This window comes from Oreochromis aureus, linkage group 15, assembly GCF_013358895.1.
Source record: "Oreochromis aureus strain Israel breed Guangdong linkage group 15, ZZ_aureus, whole genome shotgun sequence".
NCBI classification, from domain to species: Eukaryota; Metazoa; Chordata; class Actinopteri; order Cichliformes; family Cichlidae; genus Oreochromis; species Oreochromis aureus.
Genome location: NC_052956.1, coordinates 33,590,680 through 33,607,546, shown reverse-complemented (window position 1 = coordinate 33,607,546; position 16,867 = coordinate 33,590,680). Strand labels below are relative to the sequence as shown.

Genomic DNA, 16,867 nt, shown 5'->3' with positions numbered 1-16,867 from the left:
TGCCATACGTTAAAACAAGATCTAGAGTGTGATTAAAGTGGTGGGTGGGTTCTTTTACATTTTGAGAGAAGCCAATTGAGTCTAATAACAGATTAAATGCGATGTTGAGGCTGTCATTTTAGCATCTACATGGATGTTAAAATCACCCACAATAATTATTTTATCTGAGCTGAGCACTAAATCAGATAAAAAGTCTGAGAAATCAGAGAGAAACTCTGTGTAAGGCCCAGGTGGACGATAGATGATAACAAGTAAGACTGGTTTCTGAGTTTTACAGCTGGGGTGGACGAGGCTAAGCATCAGGCTTTCAAATGAATTAAAAGTCTGTCTTGGTCTTTCGTTAATTAATAGGCTGGTGTGAAAAATTGCTGCCACACCACCCCTCGGCCTGTGCTTCGAGATTTCTGGTAGTTAGAATGACTCGGGGTGTTGATTCATTTAAACTAACATACTCATCCTGCTGCAACCAGGTTTCTGTAAGGCAGAGTAAATCGATTTGTTGATCAATTATTAAGTCATGTACTAACAGAGACTTGGAGGAGAGAGACCTAATATTTAATAATCCACATTTCACTGTTTTACTCTTTGGTTCAGATGTGGATACTGTATTGTTCTTTCTTTGTGATTTTTATGTTTAAGTTGTTTATTGCTGGTTTTTAGTTTGTTTTTGTCTTTTTGGGAGCTGACACAGTCTCAATGGAGATGGGTTTTGGGGGTAGCAGGAGGAGAGAAGCTGCAGAGAGGCGTGTAAGACTGCAACTCTGCTTCCTGGTCCCAACTCTGGATAGTCATATTTTGGGGGTTTAATAAATTGGTCCATATTTCTAGAAATGAGAGCTGCTCCATCCAAAGTGGGATGGATGCCGCCTCCCTAACAAGACCAGGTTTCCTCCAGAAGGTTTGCCAATTATCTATGAAGCCCACATCGTTTCTGGGACACCGCTCAGACAGCCAGCAATTTAAGGAGAACATGCGGCTAAACATGTCACTCCTGGTCTGATTGGGGAGGGGACCAGAGAAAACTACAGAGTCCGACATTGTTTTGGCAAAGTTACACACCTATTCAATATTGATTTTAGTGACCTCCAATTGGCGTAACCGGGTGTCATTACTGCCGACGTGAATTATGATTTTACTGAATTTACGTTTACCCTTAGCCAGCAGTTTTAAATTTCCTTCAATGTCGCCTGCTCTGGCCCCGGGAAGACAATCGAGCCAGATATGGCATGCCATCACAAACAGTGGTATCATTGCCAGACCTTGCCCATATCTGGATGACATACATCTTATCATGCCAAAAGTCAGCCAGCTTGATGCCGGCTTGATACCAGATCTGGGCCAGACCTGCTTGCTATGTGGGTAAATACTCTACTACCAAAATTATTTACTATTAGCTGGAAATGACAAATGGTGGAAGAAAAGAAGCAATAAAATACCATGAAAACACCTCACTACACAAATCTGTATTACTGGAAAATTGTGCATAAAATATCAAAATTAAAAATAATTGATCTGCAAAAAATGTTCTCCATCACTATTAAATGGATTAATATCATTGTTCTGTATTATTTTAAATGGGCTGGGCTGTCCAAATCACGGACAAACAGTATCCCAAATTATTGATTTTTAGTTCACAAACACTTCTTATAATGAAATTTTGGTGATATTAGCTCTTTATATATAAACAAAATACAATGGGATACAAATATCAGGCTTATCCTGCCCCAGTTCAAATCACGGACAAACAGTATCTCACAGTTGTTTATGTTTTTAAACCCATTTTGCACAGAGAGACGTTTATTATTATTAATACTGTTACACAGTAAAAAAAAAAAAAAAAAAAAAAGTGTTGCTTCTCTTAGTTGTTTTCTGTATCCCCAACAGCAATGTAATGTATTTGATGACCTCATTAACGGCTCAAGATACCTGCCTCAAAGAGAAGTAAGAAATTTTGCGTCAGCATTGATTTATAACAGACTGGGAGCTCTTACGATCCAACCTGGTAATACCATTGAGGAAAACACTGTCATCGAGCTGATCATCCATCTAGCAGCTGTGCTGCTCACAGGGAATCATCCTCTGCTGATGCCACTGAAACACATTGGCCTGTCACCTGAAAATATGCAGGTAAACAATGTGATTGTATATAAAAGATTGATTTAGCCACATGATTTTACCCATTAGTTTGTGGAATCACATTTCAAACCCTTGATTTTAGTTTTATATCCAGAAATGACTAGGTTTGGATAAGAGAGTGGTATGCAAATGTGCCTTTGAGCTATGTAATATGGAGTCAGGTTTATCTACAAAAAAAAATTCCCATTACAGATACTTTGAGATAATGTCATAGTTAAGTCAGATGTTAAAACGAAGGGGATGAAATCGAAGCTAGTCTTTACTGACTGATAAAATGCACAAAATAAGAAAGTCAAAAAAGAAAAGGATCCAGGAATACAACTCAGCAAACACAATAACACTCAAAAATAGAAGAAGGATACATCTGTGCTATTTACTCTCTGCAATGGATAACTTCAGCAAGATAAGATTCATGTTACCTTTATGGCATTCCTTAGATTTTCACTTAATTTAACCTACAGAGGGCTTTTATACCCACAATGCCTGATGACATGTTAGCTGTTGCCCAGGCAGCCATACAACAACAAGAAACACACTATCAGGGCCAGCTCACGTGGTATGGTAAGTATTATTCCTTTCATATATGCAACTAAATTCATTTTTAATGATCTTTTCTTGTAACCGGGTATTCTGACAATTTGACAACCTTTACTTGATTTTCTCCCCTCACCAGGAAATATTTGGATAACCTGTATTTCAGTCATCATGCTGAACCTTAAATGAGTTGAAAGACATTATGAAAAAGAGATATGGCACGCAAAACAACTCTAAATTGAAATCTTTGGTAGAATTCTGCTACACCAAATACAATAGTACTTCCAGGGGACACAAAGCTTTTAAAAACCTTCATTATGGGGCAAATTCACTAGAGATTTGTTTGTTTGTTTGGTTTTTAAGATTTAGCTGGTCATTTTTGCTGACCATTGAATAAAAGTTAATATAGATTGGTCAGATGTTTTACCAAGATGGCTATCAGGTAGCAAGACTTGGTTCAGGAGTAATTTGCACAAACTTGACCATAAATTCACAGATTAATCTATATTATGTCTTTTTCACAGTCTGCCCAAATAATCACCCATGCTGTGTTGATATGGTAAGCCATTTTTATGCTGTTCCAGTTAATATATTCTTCACAATGATTACAGACTCGATGTTTTATAATTATACTGTATGTGTAATCTTGCACTGCAGTGCGGCCGGCCCATGGAGAGAGGCCGATGTCTGGAGTGTGGCGAAGAAATTGGAGGGGAACATCACATAGCCTTGCCTGGATTCACACAAGTTCCATTGCATGAGTGAGTGTCAGTAATTGTCAAGCAAAATAATGCATTAAATAAATCTCTTTACTGTTAAAGTAAAACTTTGTAGAAAAAAATTGCTAGATAATTTGCCCTTTCTATTAAAACAATACTAGAATATAAAACAGGAATTATTCTGGTATTTCGCACAAGGGAACCATCAAAAATGCAGATAAATTGATTTTGTACAAAACTTTCTGTTGTATAAAATATGAACGACATAGAAATCATTCAAGTTTGGGGTTTTTTTATTGGTAAAACTGTTAAAAGAAGCACATTTGTTATGCTAGTGGGGGGTTTTTAAAAAATCAGTATTATCCTTTATTTTGTGAAGTAAAATAAACTAAATTCCCATTGTCAATTTTTTAAACATATGATAAGTTTTCATTTCTGTGCATTTGAAAAAGTTTAACAATGAGACGGCACCGTGAACAGAAAATTCTGCCAAGACGATTCCGACCAGTAGTTTGATATCATTGAATTGCTCTGTCACGGTGATGTCTTTTGAGAATGGATCCAAAAGCAGACACTGAGAGAGGAATCTTTAAACAAAAGTGAGACTTTATTTGGGCTGATGTAAGGAGAAAACACAAAAGCTAAGGCGAAACAGGTATGACAACTAAACTGGAAAACTAACTATAAAAATTATGAAGACTGTGAGAACTATGACGTGGAATAAACAGACGACCTGACAGACGGCATGCGGTAGCCTCCTGTGTGGCTACCGCATGCCACACAGGAGGTGATGAGGAGAAGTGGAAACACATGGGGAAACAGCCGACTAGAATGAACATACTGACGCCACAAGGCACAATGACAAAGACACAAAGACTGTTTCAAAATAAACCAGGAAACACTGAGAAAATAACAATAATCAAAGAATAAAACTAAAACACACTAAACACTGGGTCACAGACCAAGTACCATTACATACTCTGTGTATTCATTGTGTTGGAAAGGTTTAGTTTAAAAAAAAAACTGTAAAGAATGCGTTCAGATTTTTTTCAAGGATACTGCAGAAAAACTGGTTAGTATTCACAACCAGTTTGTATTAAAAAGAGGCTGTCACACATGTTAACTGTGTTTGCTGGTTTTTCTTCCTGAGATTATTTCCTTTGAGATTGTAGATGCTGCATGTGTAATATAAGAAGCAGAGTTCAGTTTGTTTTAGAACAGCAGCAGTTTGGTCTCTTTTTGTTAGAGTAGGTTTATTTGTCTTGTTATGGCTGTACTTTAAATATACTCTTAAAAACAATACATATTTTATGCATAGTATAACCTTGTGAACTAATTGTCACTAATTTAATTTTCTAAAAGCAGCACAAGGGTAATGTTATATTAACTATATTAACTTTCACATGTGTGCTTGCACTTCTAAATGTCACCTGTTTTGCACTGGGAGGAGACCTACTCTACTTTTGACTGATGCAGATCTGTTGTTTTAGGGATCAAACACGTCCTGGTCACATTCTGGGAGATCCTGAACGGAGAAACAACCCAGATGCCTTAGATACCAAAAGCATGTCTCTGACTCCCTTTACTCTGGTCCGGCTAGTTACACATCTGGCCATGATGCTGGGAGCCTCAGAGAAACCCCAGGTGAGCTCTAATTTAGGGCTCTTAACCATCATAAATAAAGTATCTAAAGTTATTTTGTACAGTAGCTGTAATGTTTAAGCAACTTTTGGTGACTTGGTGAGACTAGCATTTTTAGGTTGTGTGTAGCTCACTGATTAATATTCTGCAAAATAGTTAAACTCAATGAATGATGTTGCTGTCTTGTATGTAGCATGATGCTATTATCCACTATTTTTTTCAGGTTGTCCAACAGATAATCCAGCCACCTGTGGAGGATGTCAGTTTGTTTCTCAGGCTGCACATAATAAAGGATCTTGAACAGCTGTCACAGGCACTGGGAAAAGGAGCTGACGACACTGTAACATCTGTTCACTTGGTGCTCAAATCACTTCAAGAGCTACCGCATGCCAGTAACTGTAAGGAAGCCATTTGTTAAAGGACATTCATGGCAGGACAAAAGACTGTGAAAATTCAACTTAATAATAATTTGAATAAAACAGGCACCCTTGGACAGGAATTGTTTGTGAGAATTAAATGTCAACAAATATGGAAACTGGTATTTGACTGTTTAACCAATGGCTATGTAAATGTTTTTTCTAGCTACTATCGACCCTTACCTTACATCCAAAGAATCCAGAAACACCTGGGAGACTACTGTGGCGACAGATATTATGACACCAAAGTTGAAGGTAATTCGTTAACTCAGTTTTTACCCTTTTTGTCATCAACACTTTTTCAGTCTTATCTATATAAACCCTCTTATATCACCTTTACCAATATTTTGTGTCTAGGATCTTGACCAACTCCTACAAGAGGCAAACGGAACCATTAGAAATGACTCCCGTGTATCTTCCAACTTCATCATAAGGACGATCCACGGTGATGACTGTAGCTTCCTCGCCTCACTGCAACAGTGCTCTGAGGTCGACAGCTCAGCAGTGTGGAGCTGCAGGGAGAGGCTGTCACTGCTCAGCCTCACACACATTATGGAGACTAATGATCAAAAGGAGGAGCTCCCCCTGCTCTGGAGGTTCCTGCAGAAGGTGTGTGTCACACAGATGTAACGCTTTCACAAAATTATTGGAATTCACTGCTCTTGTGCATTTCAAACAATTCTGAAATTTTCCTTTTGTGCAACATTTATGTAACACCTGTCCTACGTCCTATTGAGAGGGGCCCCTTTTTGATGCTTGTGAATGAATTGTGCAATAAAATAAACCAGACGCAAGCAGGTCAATTATAAAATACTTCTAATAAAACAAAAGAAAATAAGTAACATTAATAAAGTTGTCGAGCAATGGTTAGGTATCTAATATCAACTTTAACCAAATAAGAACGCTGTGCATTAACACACATCACATACCTTACAGGCATTTGTATTTATTCTTAAACACACAGAGCATTTACATTCAACCATCAAAATAAATGAACTATTTATATAGCCAGGGCTACATTTAGACTAAATGTCAAATTTGTCCTTATATATTATGACTTTTGATTTTTCTGTAGTTGAGCTCTTTCACTGCTTTGATTTCTTTTTTCCATTTTGAATCCCATTATTCATAATAGTGTTGTTTCTAAAACTATTTTATAAATATTATTGATCATTACTATTATTTCCTGTGTGCACTAAAAGTTTTACTTATAGAGAGTCACCAGTGTCTAACACTGATAGACAGGTGGGGTCAGTTGTAGGCAGTTCACAATCCAATCACAGGGCTGATATGTAGCTTGACTTCAGACTACAAGCCCAAATTGGCATATAAAGACATGCAATCATTTGTGCCTGCTGCTAATTTGGAATTACAGATTAGCCAAACCTGTGAAATCTATAGATTTGATTAAACTACAGTATTACTTTGCAACACTTATTATCCTGATATTCTATATATAAAATCATAATAAATTACTCTTTAAAGTTTCAATAAGTGGGTCAATATTCTCAGTAACAGAATTAGAAATGACCAAAGATGTGATAGCCATTTATCTAAACTTCTTTTTACAGGAAAGAGAATTTCGACATATCAAATTCCTCCCAGAAATCCTAATGCTGCAGAAACATTTGGTGAGAAAGTACCAGAATGCAACTGAAGAGATCGTGGGCTCCATCAGAGATTTCATTGATCAGCAAATAGGTACAGAGATTAAATGGACTTAAACTTTGTTTTTTTTTTCTGAAAATATGAACAATTGACTGTTGTACTAACTTGTATTCATGTGAAAACCAAAAATAAAATCTATCACCAAAGTTAATATTTGCTGCAGGGACAACTGACATATTTTTTTCTTTCTCTTGTTTCATTTCATGTCATAAAAATGTAGTCACTGTTTATTTGTCTTTTGTCATTTTTTAAGTTTTTAGTCACTGTTTCTAAATTACTTGTTTCAGAAATGAGCCCATGGTATCAAAAACACATTGAAACCTTCCTGAAAACATGGAATGAGCTAAGAGTCTCTGTGACCGGCAGTAAGTAAAGCACTTATTCTGCTCTTTGTCTCACCTTCACATTCAATCTATTTATGTTATTACATATTTTCTTGTCTCTCCTTAAATTATTTTGTTCTGTGCATTGTGTTCAACTTAAATAAATAAATAAATGAATAATATGACTTCAATTTAACTTAAAATGAGAACAGTGCAGTTCTTGATTGATTTCAGTTGCCCTGTGAGAACATACATTTACAGTGTGCTCTACATGACAATAGTCATCATTTTGCCTCCTACAGTCGAGTATAATAATTGGTGTTTTTATGCATATACCACATAGGTCAAAGTAATGGAAAATGCTGTATTACAAATAAGGAATTATTTATGTGTCCTTTCAAAACTATAGATGAAATAAAAATTCCAGAAGAGTTTTGCAGCAGGGATTTGGACCTGGACAGTGACCTGCAGTACCTCCTGCCCCGTCGGCAGGGTCCAGGCCTGTGTGCCACAGGGCTGGTCAGCTATCTGGTGACTCTCCACAATGAGTTAGTGAATGCAGTGGACCGTCACACACGAGAGGACAGCAGGTACTTTTTTAAAGCAGGTTATTCTGCTTTTTTTTCTACCTATCTATTTTCTACCTGAAGTTCAAGTGAAACTTCAATAGACTTAAGTTAGATGAGCCAAATGAGTATCATTCAGAGGTGTTAGTATTAAAAATCCTTCCTTTCGCCTGAGCTTCACATAGAAACACAGAGCCACATAACCAATTACTGAGTCAGTGCTATTGATATAGTATATATTGTAAATATAATACAGTTAAGTTTTGCTCTCAACAAACATTTTTCTTCATTCTAGACCAACATTTAACCAAAATTATTTGGACAAAGAAATGTTGGAAGATTAAAGTTCATATCTACATTGTGATGTCTGCAGTGACTACACAGTGAGTCTGTTGGAGTTAACGGAGCAGCATGTGATCAGCTATGATGTGGAGAAGGACCTGTTTCCTCTGGTTTTGTCTAACTGCCAGTACAGCTTGGAACGTGGCCACGAGACAATGTCTGAGTATGACCTGCCCAGGATCCAACAGCAGATCCTCACCCGCTTTCTGCAGGGAAAACCTCTCATTACCCGCGCAGTGAGTCCACACAGCCTGGTTTGCTTAAACACACCTTAAATGACCCAAATTCCTAACTAATGTACAATCTGGTGTTGACTGGCTCGTGCATTACCTTCAGGGATCTTTCAAGCTCAGAATGAATCGTTGAAAGTGGTCATGCAACACCCTTGTTTATTTTTATTTTTTATTTTTGCATGATTCAACACAGTGAAATCTAAAAAGCACAAATAAGAAGGAAGTTCACTTTCTGTTAAACTTCTGTCATAACAGACGGCAGCTGAAGCTGAACTAAAAACAATACAAACACAAGCAAGACTAAGCTGTTGTTGTTTATTCCACATTTCTATCACAGGAATTGCTACAGCATGTAGATGTGGGTGTAAAGACCTTTGTGCAGCACATTGTTAAACAAACAAAGAGTGTGATCAAATGTGTAGACCACTTCACTACGGAGATTTCATTTATTGTGTTGGTTAACTTCATCATTTGAGTTCTCATATTGTATCTGTTCTGTGTGGTCATACTTATTTTGCAGTAGTATCTATGTGTTTGTATAGATTCACCACCACTTTAGAAGTCCAAGCTCAAAACCATTCTGTTTAAAACTGCTTTTTTGTGATCCCTAAACCAAACCCCCTCACTAAACCCCCTGTGTTTTATTAAGGGAATTCCCACGTTGGTCAACACGCAAGAGAGAGACTATGAGACCATTTTCAAAACTGTTCATGGAAAAGTGCCACAGGTAAAGTAACGCATTAGCAAGTTGTCACTACACTTTGATGTAATTTACAACTCTACATGATTATAGCTATGTGTAAAACCCAAAATAGATATTTAAGGTACAAAATTTCCAAGTTAAACAACACATTTTTTTTCACTTGGTTTGTGCCGAGTCAAAAACTGACCCGGTACCAGTTAACAGCAAAAGCACTAACACATGATATGTGGACTTTAGATAGTAATGGATTATTACAGTTATACCAGTTTAAATTCTTGTTTATCACCAAATCACAGAGTTATTTCAGCCCTAATAGTTACAGGAAATAAAGCAATACTCCTGACATTCATCCAGCTGTATTTGATTTAAAAGTACTACTCAAGCTTTACATTTGATATTTACATACATGTGCATGCACACAGCAATAAAGGGATTTACGTAACTTGTGTCTTTGAGGTTCACTAATATTTTTGTTTCTCTATCAGAGTGTTCTGACATCTATGGCACAGAATACTGTGTCCAGACAGCTGGACTCCTACAGTGAGGTGTGCGAGGTGCTCAAGATTGTGGAGCTGCTTCTGGGTTTCCTCTCAATGACTGGTGGTGATCCCACAATGAAACTGGTCACTTACCTTCAGGAAATACTAAAGATGGACCAAAACATTGATCATCACATACTGAAGGTCATTACATTACACTCTTTCACTCTGAGACTCACATGTCAAACATCTGTATTAATAATAAGACAAAAACCAGACAGAACAAACTGTTTTTGAGGGGTTTTCACTTTTTTGCAGGCTTTTAGCAAATGTGAACTGCAGCACTGTGTTTGTCTGTGGCAAGTCCTGTCCTCTCTCAGATCTGAAAAAATGCTGCAACTCAAAAGAGTAAGTTTGATTTTTGCTGTATTTTTTTTTTCAGATTCAAAATTGCCAGATTAAACATCATATGCTTATTTTTCACTAAGCATAGATAAATTGTAAGTTTTGAAACTTAGCTTCAGTGTTAGATTAAATGAATGTGGCTTGTACTAAAAAAAGCATTAAATGGTCAGTATGACCATTAACCATATATGCCAATCCATCTACCATATACATACAAAATGCATGACTGCATGTCTTGTTAAAAAGGAACCCTTTTCGGGGTATCCAGCCGAGTACCAGGTGCCACTGACTGAGGAAAACAAGACTGAGCTGAAAGGATTCATGTCCAGAGGAAATGTGGACCAGTGGCTGCTTGAGATGCACGAGTTCCTCTTGTTGCGTCTGGGCCGCCTACGAGCAACTGAGGACTACAATCCATCATGGAGGTAAGCCTGTTGTATAGTATCAGATTTTTGTTTGGTAATGCCAGTGTTCTGTTTGGCCCTGATTTAGCGGGTGTGAAGAGAGATTTACATCCTAAACCTCACAGTCACTGCAGATGATCCTGTGTAGCCAAAATATGGATATATAAGAGTGATCTCAGAGATGCAAAGATATGCATAAAGTTATAGATTAGTCTGAATGAAGCAAAAGATTTTCATCTAAGTATTAAAAACAATATTTATATTTAAAACTGTTAGTTTGTCTAATTAATTTTCAATTAAGTCTCTGAAAATGTGTGACTGTGCATAAAATGACTGTAATTCCTAAACAGTTAATGCTACATGTTTATTAAAATACTTAAATTAAAGCCTAAAATCTGCACTTCCATCACATCTTTAATTTTTCATTGGAACAAACTGCAGAAGGACTGGAAAATGACTGAATTCATTTCATTAAGTGCTTTTAGATCTAAACTACGAATCCTTGAGGCCAAGTCCATAATATGCAACTGTTTTAATTAGATTGATTGTCATTTTAACTGCCTTTTTTTTTTTTTTTTTTTAATTGAATTTTATTTTATTTGTTTTCTTTCACTTATTGTTGCATGTGTGTTGTTGATGCCTATGTTTGAGTAATCTCTGTAACTGTGAGACACCTGCTGCTGCCTATCTTGGCCAGGTCTCCCTTGAAAAAGAGGTTTTTAATCTCAATGGGATCTTCCTGGTTAAATAAAGGTTAATAAATAAATAAATAAAAATCAACTGCAATGGCGTACAGAGGCAAAGCTATCTGAAAATGGTCTTTGTCCAAGTACTTTGAGTTTTTATGCATATTTTATGCCACATCACTATAGTGCCCCATCGTTTGGCCTTGTCTATACCAAAAGTGTGTCTTTATTATAATATGTTTTTAGTTTTCCTGCTAAGTAAAAATTTATTTGCTCAAATGTAAAGTTATCTATTAAAAAGAATATTTTCTTTCTTTCTGACAGTCTGAAGGAGGCGGTCGGTGCCTACATGGATCGTAAAGAAGTAGAAGTCGCTCCTTACGTTGAGGAAAACTTCTCTGAAAATGTGCAGCTGTCTCAGATAATTGAGACCTGGAAATACACCATCACAGCCAAACAGGAGTTGATGATGGAGTGATGAACTGAATGAGTGCATAGAGAGATATTAGTTATCTAAAGAAGTAACAAAGGTATTTTTTCTGCATTTATTGATGTAATAATCATCAGATGTGTTGTGCTGTTAATTTGTTTTTGAATTATTTTAAAAACTCAATTCAACAAACAAAAACTATATTTACATTTTAATATTTTATTTTTCATTACATTTTACTTCTCTTGCGAATGGTTTGAATTTTAAAAAGAAGAGTAATATTATCATGCTGCAAGGAGTGAATAATATTTCTCCATCTAATAAGAAATTAAAGCGATAGGTGATTGATACACATAGAAAAAAGCAAAATCATGTAATCCAATGTAAATAAATGTGCGTGGTGTGATCATAAACATGCAAGGGAATGGTATACTGAGCGTTTTACACTTTTTCATACATATTTTATTTTTCTTATATTTTAAAATTTTCTAAGTTTTTATTTGCATTTATGTAAAAGTTGAGATTTGCAAATTTTTTGTTTGTTTTTTTTTTCATTTATTAGCTTGAAGATCTCTATGACGTGTGTTGAACCAGAGATTTTAGTTTATCATTTAACTTTAAGTCATATTACTTCTGTGAAAAATTTTATTTGTTTATGGTCTTGTTAATGTTTTTCTTTATTCGTTTATAAGAAAGATTAGAAATTACCTTTAAGATCAGTGAAAACAATGAAACAGCAAAGCAGATTAAACTCAAGCACATCGTGAGTGAGCTGCTCATGTATTCACTGTGACAGTATATACAGGATGACTGCTTTCATATATTTTATATATCATTCTTGCACGATTATGTGTTTTGTTTTAAAGTAAAATCTTTCAGGGTGAAGTAACAACAGGATGGATTGATAAACTAGTACGAAAACTGCACATTTACCATTTTTTCTGACATGTTAAAAAATTATAAATGTTAATTTGCATAAAAGTGACTTGAATACGTTCATTTAAACAAAACATTTGACTTGCAGTCTGAGATTATTTCCATTTATCTGTGCTGGAAAGTTTGATTCATCAGATTTTTCTGTGTTAAGCGACTTCATCAAACATGAAGTATATTTGAGATAAACTGGAGGAGTTTATTCGTTTATTTTTCATCTTTATATACTAACAGGTTTTACTCTTCTATTTTTGTTTGATTTTTTTAATTTTTAATTCCTTTACTGAGAACATTGATGATGATTTACTGTTTTTATGGTATGTTTTAGCATTATTCTTGCATTTATTTTACAACTAAAGAACAAAATATGATTTAAACATAAACTAGTAAAGAAATTAATGATTGATAGTTTTCTTTTTACATTTTACTAACAGTGTCAAATACTTTTTGCTTGCATCAATATGAAAGTCAGTATTTTACATTTTATCTATTTTCTCTAATACTTTTCAAATACTCTATTTGAACAATTTCTTATTTCTTCGATATGAGCCACCTGCTCATTTGTTGCATTTTGTCAATCTAAAAAAATTACTAAAGACTTATTTTGAAAATTCAGAAATGCATTGTTGAATTTGACAATCATATAGTGTGAAACTTTGTTGATTTACTCTTTATGCAATAAAATTATATACACTTTTCTTTTTTTCTGCTTTCTTTTTTTTTTTATCAAGTATATTTTACTATTGACCAACACCATCTGACTATTAAGAGCACAATGAACTGGTAAAGACAAAATTGTATTACTTTTTCTTACATATATCAAGTATCCTGTATTGATTATTTGTTGGATGTTTCCTCCTATTATTTCAGAGGAAACATGTTTCCTCTGAAATAATCAATAAAGTAGTTGTTACACACATGTGACCTGAACTATATTATTCCTGCCATAGTTACACATTTTCAGTCACTTATTAAAAATTAACCCCCCTTTTAAAAAAAAAAAAAAAAAAAAAAAAAAAAAAAGATCTGTTCAGCTTTAGGAGATTGTCTGATTTTGATGGTTGTTTGTTGTTTCTGACAGTTATTGTATGATTCTTTGTGAGTAAATCAAAAGTTGTTTTTTTTTTTTATTTAAATCCAATAACATTTTTTGTTGTGTTTTATGGTTGTTTACAGTGCATTGAAAAAAATTCCTACCCCTTGAACTTTTAAACATTTTGTCACCTTACAGCTACAAACTTAAATGTTTTTGATTGAGATTCTCAGTGATAGACCAACACAAAGTAGCACATATTTGTTAAGTGGTATGAAAATGATACATGGGTGTAGATAAAAGTTGTAGATAGGTTTAAAGCAGGGTTAGGTTGCTACAACTGCAAATCTACCAAGACATGGCCGTCCACCTAAACTGACAGAATGAGAAAGGAAAGCACTGGTCAGAGAAGTTTGTAAGAGGCCCACAGTGATTCTGTTGGAGGCTGCAAAGGACTTGAGACTAGGAAGGAGATTCACCTTCCAGCAGACAGTGACCTTAAACACAAAGCAAGAGCTACAATAGAATGACTGGGATAGACCCCACCCCCGCAACCACTGACTAACAACAGGCTATGAGGTCAATTTCCTGATCATTAACATGCAAACTGTAATAAACACTGATCAATGGCCATGAATACAATTCACATAGATTTGGAGAATGTCTGCAATCACAGCATTGTAAGATAGTGAAAGATGTATCCCTACGGCTCCTCCTTTTTCCCTTTTCATGTAAAAGGCCTTCTTGACTCCCTGCTCAAACTAGCCTTCCTCCCTGTCCAGGAACTGTACATCCTCATCATTGAAAGAGTGTCCACTGGCCAGTAGGTGTAAATAGACTGTGGACTCCTGGCCTGACGAGTTGGCTCTTCTGTGTTGTGGCATCTACTTAGCCAGAGATCATTTGGTCTCGCCGATGTATAAATCATGGCAATCCTCCTGGCACTTAACAGCATATACTATATTACTCTGTTTGTGTCAGGGGACCGGATCTTTGGGGTGGACCAGTTTTTGGTGCAGCGTGTTTTGGGGTTTTAAAGTCATGCAGACGTGGTGTTTAGAGTAGATGTATCTCAGCTGTTCCAATACTCCTGACACATACGGGATCAGTAGAGGTTTCTGCTTTGCTGTTTAGAAGTTTTGCTGGTTGACTGCTACAGCTGTCTCAGGGCCTCCTTGGGACTGTGCAGTTACCCTCATGGTAGTAAAATTAAAAAGAAGAATGAAAAATGTTCCGCTCTTCTCCCCTCTGCTCTTCTTCCCTTTTCTGGGAGGCAGTGGGGCGGTAGAGCGTACAGCCCGATCCGGCGGGGAGGTGTGGGAAGCCAGATCAGGCGCCCCCCTTCCGGCTCTCCTCTCTGCTCTCTCCTATCTTATCTGACTTACTTGTCTTACTTCTCTCTGTCACCTTTTCTGTCCCTTTGAAGAAATGAGGCTCCATAAATGTTAAAGAGGTAAGTATTTCTTAGTTGCAGTGAATAGATAGAATAAATTGTAGAAAACTAAACTGTAGAAAACTAAACAGCAGAAAGAAAAAGAGAAAAACAATTTTAACTTAAACCATTGACACACTCCGGGGCCTGATCAACCCTGGCAGGGCCTCCTTGGATGAGGGTGTGTAGTGATAATGGCCAAAAGACCTGATGAATCCAAGGTCCACTACTGACGATGTGTCCCAAATTTTAACAATTTAGATCAGATCTCTAATCCCTAAACCTAACCAAGGAAAAATGGCAGATTAGCTTGGGTAAAAGAACGAAAGTTGAGGCACGCAACGATGTGTGCCGCTGGTAAAGTTTCTGGGCTGCTTTTACTCCTCACTTGGCTAATGCGTACCCAGCTTAATATTATTCTTTAAGTGTGTGTGTGTGGGGGGGGGGGGGATGTGTGTGGGGAGTGAGTGGGAGGGTGGGGTGGGCTGCTTTTAACCATGTAAAGCACTTTGTGCTACAGTTTTTTTTTTTTTGTATGAAAAGTGCTTTATAAATAAAGATTGATTGATTGACTGATAACAGCCATCCCCCAAGATTTTCTCCATTAAAAGCAATGCATTGTCAGGGATGGTAACATCTAGTCCTTTACTGAATCTTAGGCAGCACTTGTCCTGCTCTCCTGGAGATTTCTTTAGGTGCCTTCCCAGCTTTGACAAAATTCCAGCTAGGATAACCACATTTACTCAGGGCCTTTTTCATATGATGTTCTTCTGCTTCCCTGGCTGCTGTATCTGTGTGGATGGTGTTCAGTTCAGGCTGTGTTGAAGGATAAAGGTGATCATACCAAATACTGACTTCCAAGCTTATTAGAATTGTACAGACTCAGTATTTACTTTATACAGGTGAAACTCAAAAAATTAGAATATCATGCAAAAGTTCATTTATTTCACTAATTCAACTTAAAAGGTCAAACTAATATATGATATATATATTACATGTAAAGCAAGATATTTCAAGCTTTTATTTTTGATAGTTTTGATGATTATGGCTTACAGCTTACGAACACCCCAATTTCAAAATCTCAGAAAATTATATTACATGAAATCAATAAAACAAGGATTTTAAAGAGGGAAATGTCGGACGTCTAAAAAGTATAATCATACATATGTACTCAGTACTTGGTTTGGGCGCCTTTTGCACGAATTACTGCCTCAATGCAGCATGGCATGCATGCTACAGCCTGTGGCACTGCTGAGGTGTTATAAAAGATCAGGATGCTTCAATTGCAGCCTTCAGCTCTTATTCATTGTTCAGTCTCATGTCTCTCATCTTTCTCTTGGCAATGCCCCATAAATTCTCTATGGGGTTCAGGTCAGGTGAGTTTGCTGGCCAATCAAGCACAGCAATCCTATGATCATTGAACTAGGTTTTGGTATCTTTGGCAGTGTGGGCAGGTGCCAAGTCCTGCTGGAAAAAGAAGTCAGTATCTCCATAAAGCTTGTCTGTGGAAGGAAGCATGAAGAGCTCCAAAATGTCCTGGTAGATGCTGCGTTGACTCTGGACTTAGGCTCAGGAAGCCTTTGCAGGTGTTTTGGATTCATTAGCTGATTAAAGTGTGACACTTTGAGCCTACATTATTAAACCTTTTTACAATATTCTTATTGTCTGAGCTTCTGAATTTGGGGTTTTCATAAGCTGTAAGCCACAATCATCAAAATTATAACAAATCAAGGCTTGAAATATATTGCTTTGCATGTACTGAGTCTATATCATATATTAGTTTC

At 36.3% G+C, this 16,867-nt stretch overlaps 1 protein-coding gene across 1 annotated transcript in view; it reads left to right on the top strand.

The window, feature by feature from the left end:
* Positions 1-13,519, top strand: part of LOC116313947 (E3 ubiquitin-protein ligase rnf213-alpha-like) — a 51,577-nt gene extending 38,058 nt beyond the window's left edge. The window contains exons 30-46 of the mRNA XM_039598865.1: positions 1,885-2,127; positions 2,598-2,697; positions 3,195-3,229; positions 3,328-3,431; positions 4,880-5,033; positions 5,254-5,428; positions 5,613-5,701; positions 5,804-6,055; positions 7,018-7,147; positions 7,402-7,479; positions 7,847-8,027; positions 8,377-8,581; positions 9,228-9,305; positions 9,767-9,964; positions 10,079-10,168; positions 10,412-10,590; positions 11,580-13,519. Of these exons, the coding sequence (XP_039454799.1) occupies positions 1,885-2,127; positions 2,598-2,697; positions 3,195-3,229; positions 3,328-3,431; positions 4,880-5,033; positions 5,254-5,428; positions 5,613-5,701; positions 5,804-6,055; positions 7,018-7,147; positions 7,402-7,479; positions 7,847-8,027; positions 8,377-8,581; positions 9,228-9,305; positions 9,767-9,964; positions 10,079-10,168; positions 10,412-10,590; positions 11,580-11,733 (2,445 nt within the window). The 3' untranslated portion in view covers positions 11,734-13,519. The remainder of the gene's footprint in view (positions 1-1,884; positions 2,128-2,597; positions 2,698-3,194; positions 3,230-3,327; positions 3,432-4,879; positions 5,034-5,253; positions 5,429-5,612; positions 5,702-5,803; positions 6,056-7,017; positions 7,148-7,401; positions 7,480-7,846; positions 8,028-8,376; positions 8,582-9,227; positions 9,306-9,766; positions 9,965-10,078; positions 10,169-10,411; positions 10,591-11,579) is intronic.
* Positions 13,520-16,867: the final 3,348 nt, after the last annotated feature.